The sequence below is a fragment of the Coturnix japonica genome, unplaced genomic scaffold, assembly GCF_054131305.1.
Source record: "Coturnix japonica strain WE unplaced genomic scaffold, WE-NBRP24 Scf039, whole genome shotgun sequence".
NCBI lineage: Eukaryota > Metazoa > Chordata > Aves > Galliformes > Phasianidae > Coturnix > Coturnix japonica.
Genome location: NW_028188942.1, coordinates 3014583 through 3021471, shown reverse-complemented (window position 1 = coordinate 3021471; position 6889 = coordinate 3014583). Strand labels below are relative to the sequence as shown.

Genomic DNA, 6889 nt, shown 5'->3' with positions numbered 1-6889 from the left:
ATTTACTGGAAATGTAGAGAGACATCAGAAGAAAAAAAGATAAGATAGGAGGTTTAGCAGTGCATGCAGGTGTTCTAAATCTCATGTCCAAATCTGCTATCAGACTGCAAAATGTTTAGCTTTGTGATATGATGTGATATGATATGATATGATATGATATGATGTGATATGATATGATATGACATGAAATGATATGTCTATCATTTCCCAAGGCAAAATAGAGGGGAAAGTATTTTCCTGTCTTAGTGAGGCATCACGATGCTCCCTGTGAAGTGCAAGTATAATGAAAACGGGCAACTGGAGTAAGCTCTGCAGCAGACTACAGCAAAACTGTGTGACTCTTGTGATGTCCCTGCAGAGAAAGAAGACGTGTTTACAGAGAAGGACAAGATACAAAAGGAGATGAAGGCTGCACCAACAGATAATGCCACGCTGAGCTGCGAGGTGGCCCAGGAGAAGATGGGAGGTGAAGTGGTACAAGGAGGGGAAACTGATCACCTGGAGCAAGAAGTTCAAGGTGGAGTCAGAGGGCAAACAGCGTCGGCTGGTGGTCAGCCAGGTGGAGAAGAATGATGCAGGGGAGTACAGCTGCGAGGCTGCTGGCCAGAAACTCACCTTCAAGATTCATGTCACAGGTGAGACAGGTGTTGTCTGAAATACAGCAGAGAACAGTAAAGTAAAATCTAGTTTCTATTATACAGTGATCCAGGTGCAGTAGTCTGTGCTGAGGTTTTTTCCCTAGACTTGATTGCCTGGGTTTGTAGAAAGTATTTGGTTTTAGTATGGCACAAAGACCTGTTTCAGTCTGTCTGTAGAATAATAATTACTGATATATGTACAATGGAAGCAATATTCAAGATATTATTCAAATCTCTCCTGTGCCTGAGATCCCAAACTGTAATTCTTGTTCACCGAAACATTTGACTAAGATAAGTATGTGCAGTGAGGCTGGAGTGCATGTTGTACGTGCAGGCTTTCATGGTAGGAGAAGCAGGAACTTCTCCTAGTAGTACACTGCCTTTTTCCTATGCCTTTATGTTGGAGGCTGCATCTGGATAGGTGAGTCTGCTACTCACAGTAAGAGACCTGGTAGAGCTGACTATTGCCAGAGCTCAAAGTAAAATAGATATCTGCAAATCACACACAAAGAACAAAGGACTGCTTTGGTGAGCATATTTCCTTTGTGTCTTTGACAGTCACAGTTGTGGCAATGGTAGATGCCATGAGGAGTCTGTTCAGGAAGCCAGGAGTACTGTTCTGGGTCATGAAAAGGCAGCCAGTGGTTTGACTATCACACGTTTATGTGTTTTGATGTTTCACAGTGGGTCTGAAGTAAAAGGAACTCAGGTTTTGGTTGCCTGCAGGACAGATGTTCTTTTGGGTTCAATATGTTTGCATAGTGACTTGCAACCATGGGACTGGTGTTCAAGGACCCTCTTGGTTCCTTCAGTTCCTAGGTTCTTTCTTGCCTAGATTTGACACTTAGTTTCAACAGAAGAGCTGATATTCTCTAGTGAAGGCTATTAGTTTGGGCACAAGTGGTAACCTAAACCTGTTCCAAGCTGTACATACAAACCTGCAAGATGGTCTCATTTCAGTCCCTCAGTCAATACTTTTTCTTTTCTTCCCTCAGAGCCAAAACCTGTGTTTATAAACCAGGAGAAGGTGCAGAAAGAGGTGAGTGCTGCCCTGGCAGCAAGTGCCTCCCTCAGCTGTGAAGTAGCACAGGATCCAAGCGAAGTAAAATGGTACAAGGATGGAAGACTGCTTGCCTCCTCCAGAAAGTTCAGAATGGAATCTGTGGGCAAAACACGGCGTCTGGTTGTGGAGCAGCTGGAGAAGAAAGATGCTGGAGAATACATCTGCGAGGCTGCTGGCCAGAAGATGACCTTCAAGTTGGAAACAACTGGTGAGCATTTGCTTTGGGAACACTAAGCAGCTTTGGTGGGATGTGGATGTGGGGGAATGGCTGGTTTCATTGACATGAGAGAACAGGCAGTGATGCTGTGAAATCAGATGGATGATGCTCAGCCTGGCCATGTGCCTCAGAGCTGTTTGCTCAAGGAAGCCAAGTGTAGTTGTGGGTTTGCTCTCAAGAGCACAGTTTGGTAGGGATGAGTTGGCGGTTGGACTAGATGACCTTAGTGGTCTTTTCCAGCCTTAGTGACTTTGTGGTTCTCTGCTTCAGGAAAGACCTGCTCTCTGACTTACACACGTGTCCAAGTCAAGGATGCCGCAGAAATAAAATCTGTAGCAGAAAAGGCAGAATCTCGTGCCCATCTTAAAGTTAAAGGTAATTATGCTTCTGATGATCATTTTGCTTAAATTATCTTATGTTATAAACCAGCTAACATCCTTTGCTTTAATGTCAAGGAAGTTAAACACCACCATGACCTTTCACAGAAATAAAAGCTCCAACCTACCTGCCTTTCTGCCCACAAAATATCCAGCTTGTCTTTTGGGATTTACTTTGCTAAGTAAAACAGGCGATTTTCTTAGGAAGTTGATTTTCTACCTTTAGACTTCAGATTTGTGTTTGAACGTTGAGGGATAAAAACATAGCTTGAATTTTTCTTCATCTTCTCTGTATGTTTGAAATGAGCACAGGTTGTGTTTTTTTTTTAATATATACAATGTTAGGGTATATATATGATGTTAAGTGTGGTAAAGAAAAGGGAGACATTTGAGTTAGCACAGTACTCAAGAGTTCAGTCCCCAGCTTTGCCACTGTTACAATTATAAGGGCAAGAACATCCTGGAAAATGAATTTCTCCTAAGTAGAGTCATTACATTTGAGCTACAGAGACCTTTACTAGGAGAAAACTTGTTGTTCAGAGCTACGTTGCTGTATTTAACCAAAGTAATTATCAATGTCTGTGTTTCACTGATCCTCTATTCCATTTCGTAATGCGAGGAGTTTGATATCGAGATGGGAAGGTCATGATTTGATATGGATGTTGGACTGGGAATCAGAAGATCTGGGCTCTCTTCAGGTTGTCAGTCTTATTGTCTGACTTCTTAACAACTTTCTTTTCTTTCTACTACTTTTTTAATGATGTTTTAAGGCATTTTGAGCTGATAGGTGTAGTGTTCATGTGCAGTAATGCTGACATGAGTAAGTAGGGTGATAATGTATGGGTTTTTTATATTCCTTCTAAATCTCTGCTTTCTCTTGTTCCATCCTTCTTAAAGAGCAATCCATTAATCTAGTAAAGGAGCTGTGTGATGAGGATGTGACTGAGCCTGAAGAAGCCAAATTTGAATGCGAGATATCCATTCCTTCTATGAAACCTCCCAAGTGTTATCTGCGTGAAGAAATCTTACAGGCTGGCAGAAACTTGATTATGCAGCAAGAAGGCACCATCCACCGGCTGACCATACCGAAAACCACCACTGATATGACAGGCACCATTCAGTTCTCAATTGGCAAATCCAAATCCACAGCCAATCTGCTCATCAGAGGTAACGTATCCTGGCTTGATTTACATCATGAAGATGAAGAATTAATTACCGTACAGTCTTCCTTCACTGGAGTCTTTGAAATATTGTGTGTTTTCTGGAGGGTCTGCTCCATTTCCTTTTAAAAGTCGTTGGACACTAAATAAGACAGCTGCATCTCAGTAAAAGATCTGTTTGAATAGTTGTGATGTGCTTACTATTCAGACCTACAGAGCTGAGGTTTTGTCCTTGGCTATACCAAAGAAGTCAAATCAGGTGGAATTAATTGTATTTCTGAACTAGACAAGTTTAAGTTTGGTAGCACCTAAATTTGATGCAGTTTGTCATTGATTTCATCTGAAGGAAACTTCCAGGCTTCTTATCTGCTGTTGTCCCCAGCGTAAGAGTCTCCATTCACATCCTAAAGTACTTGTTATATTTTCAACTCACTCTTATTTGAAAAAAAGCCTCAACTGGGAGCAATTTAATAAGCACAGAACAAGAGCTGGACCTTGCATTTAGTAGATAATATACAGTATTACTTTATAGAAATGTAGTCAATGGCATTCCCTATAGGCAATCGTTTGTTTTATCTTTAGAGTGGTTCAAAGAACAATTGTGAACATGGAATTAATTGGAATGGAATACACGCAAGAGACTTTCCTCTTCTTCCAATTGTCCTCATCCTTTCTTCTCTTCCACCCCTGCTTTGCAGATTGCCATATAGAAATCACCAGGAAGTTGGAGGACAAGACAGCTTTGGAATGTCATTCTGTCATCCTGTCCTGTGACTTCAGGCCTTCTCCAAAGGTTGTGAAATGGTTCAAGGGCCACACACCCATCGAGCCCTCTGAGAAGTACAAGATCAAGAGGGATAAGCATTCAGCAGAGCTCAAGATTCTGAAGCTGAAGCCCGATGATGCTGGTGTGTACAAGTGCAAGGCAGAAATTGCAGAGACTTAGGCCACGCTGACAGCTGAAGGTATGAGCATGGAGGGTGGCCTCTTCCATGTCCTATTTCACCTCAGATTTCTCTTCTTAAGGTTCTTATTTTTGTAACAGTTCACCTTGTTTCCCCACAGCTCGCAATGTAGAAGTGACGAAGCACCTGCATGATGTGGAAACTGAAGAAGAGAGCTCTGCTGTCTTCTCCTGCGAGCTGTCCCATGATGACGAGGACGTGGAATGGTTCCTGAATGGCAACCTCCTTTACACCAACAATTACAATGACATCAAGAACGTTGGCAGTTGCTGCACACTGACAATGAGTCAGGTTAAGCCTGAAGATGCTGGCACAGTGACAGTGAAGTCAGACAAGGTGTCAGAAAGCGCGCGCCTGAAGGTGATAGGTGGGTCTGGTCACAACCCTCCTGGATGTAAGAGATGCTAAGGAGCTCCAGTTCATTCTATTGTGAAGCAATCCTGCTTCTAAAGCTCACCTCTCTGGGGTGACAAGTTATCAGGGGCTTTCTTCCAGTGGAAGGTTCCATTGCAGCAGATATCAACGAAGGAGGATGGTTTTGGTGTCCTGCCAAAGCATTCCATTGCTTTTTATCATCATTTTACTTAACACAAGAAGAGTTACAGGAGCAATTTTTTTACTGCTTCAGTGCCATGCAGTGTCAATGCTGTTGTCTCCAAGGATTTATGACTGCAGGGAGAGATCAGCTTATCCTCTTAATCCTGTGGCCTGCTGTATGAGCTCTGCTCCATGTGAGGGCAATGCCAGCTCTCCAGCTTTAGAAGAGCTGCATCCCAATAACTTCATATGATATCAGTCCCACCCACAGCAATGCAGGCTGTCCCTCCTGTTCCCTGTATTCTCCTACTGATTAGTTCAGAATTCCTTAAAGCGCATTCTGTCAAGAGACATGAAACCGCTTTAGGTTCTATATTGGTGTTGTCAGTACTGGTAAAGATTTATTGATCTCTCCTTAAAAAGCTGAAAGCAACTGGAAATGTCTCAACTTCTGTATCACGTTGTTCTGTTTTGCCTCTTTAATTGCAGAGAAGCCTGCTGTCTTCATGAAGTCCTTGGATGATGTTTTTGGTGAGGAGCGGGGTGTGATTAAATTGGAATGTGAAGTCTCTAAAGAGAAGGTCAAACCAGTGAGGAAAAAGGACGGTGATGTGCTCACTTCTGGCAACAAGTATGAGCTGGTACAGTCTGGGAAGACCCTATGTCTCCTTCTCCATGACCTCGAGAAGCCAGATGCAGGTTTCTATACCTGTGATATTGGCACTGATGTTGCCAAGTCAAATGTCGGCGTTCAGGGTAAGTACTGTGGAAAGTGAAGGAGTGCTAAAAGCACATTCAGTGTGGTCACTATGTCTTACACCTATTCCCCCACGAGCCTTAATAGTTTCTACAATAGAACTGTATTTCTGCAATTTAGCGCAGTGATGTCTGGAAAATTCCCATTGCTTTTGAAGTAAATGTATCTCCTTTTGCCATGAAAATCACAAAAAACGTCAAGAATGTCCTGGAAATGTTTCCTTTCTAAACATCCCTAAAATGGAGAAATGGTTTGAACACCAGTAGGGGTAGGATGGTAACAAATTAGCTAATAGAAACATTTAATGTCTTGTCGTAGGCAAAACCCTTTTTCTCACGCAGCATCCTAGAGTTGTCCTCTCTGTTAGGTTTTTCCCTCTGTAGCTCATTGAATCTTCATTGTGCTCCATGGACTGAGCTGCTCTCCTTGTAGTTCTTCCAGAGCAAAGACAAGAGATTCACGTCTCTTTTTTTTTATAGCTTTCTGGTAATTCTGAGAGGAGAATGTCTTAGAGAATACATCAGTGAGGAACGCAGCCATGATCTGCAAATCCTGAGTTCAAACACCAGTACTGCTACTCACATTGGTCACGAATGCCTTTTCTCCATCTAAACCTCATACTAACCTATCTCTTATCTTCCAGAGCTGAATATTGACATTAGCAAACGGCTGAAAAACAATGAAATCCAGGAGGTAGAAGATGGCACTTTTGAATGCATTCTGTCCCATGAAAGCATTGATGAGTTCAAGTGGACACTGAATGGAAGCAGAGTGGAAAGTGGTGGGCGATTTAAAGCTTCTAACGTGGGTTGGTAAGAGACTCTCCTTATCAAAAGTGTGACTCCTACTGACTCTGGGGAAGTCGTTTTTATTGCCCGTGGTCTAACCTCCAAAGCCTCTCTGTCTGTGAAAGGTAATGAGATGGGAGAGATTCTGGGGTCTGATTCCTTCAACTGTCTTCTGATAAGATTGTCGTGAGAGCTAACTCATAATATGGTTAAAGTGAATAGCAACCTTCTACTTGAACCTTGAAGCACTGAGAATTTCTCTTAAAAATAAGTAAAAGGAGGAACCATTTGACACAAATGTGAGAACTACCCAAAGCACTGGGGTAGTGTTGGAAATGGGCATCTCACTACAGCTTGTTCCATTAACAGTAAATCAGGAATGATCTG

The 6889-nt window shown here is 42.4% G+C and overlaps 1 protein-coding gene across 1 annotated transcript; it reads left to right on the top strand.

The window, feature by feature from the left end:
* The first annotated feature begins 4157 nt into the window (after nt 1–4157).
* Nucleotides 4158–6530, top strand: LOC146753247 (immunoglobulin superfamily member 22-like). Its single transcript, XM_085530826.1, has 4 exons — nt 4158–4420; nt 4521–4787; nt 5447–5713; nt 6358–6530. The coding sequence occupies exons 2-4, from the start codon at nt 4703–4705 to the stop codon at nt 6528–6530; spliced, it is 525 nt and encodes a 174-aa protein (XP_085386952.1). The 5' UTR covers nt 4158–4420; nt 4521–4702.
* Nucleotides 6531–6889: the final 359 nt, after the last annotated feature.

Excerpts from the sequence above, each read along its gene's own strand:
- LOC146753247 (XM_085530826.1), top strand. The coding sequence starts at position 4,703 with ATGAGTCAGGTTAAGCCTGAAGATGCTGGCACAGTGACAGTGAAGTCA. Across the intron at positions 4,788-5,446 it reads CGCGCGCCTGAAGGTGATAG|AGAAGCCTGCTGTCTTCATG; the intron begins GTGGGTCTGGTC and ends CTTTAATTGCAG. Across the intron at positions 5,714-6,357 it reads GTCAAATGTCGGCGTTCAGG|AGCTGAATATTGACATTAGC; the intron begins GTAAGTACTGTG and ends CTTATCTTCCAG.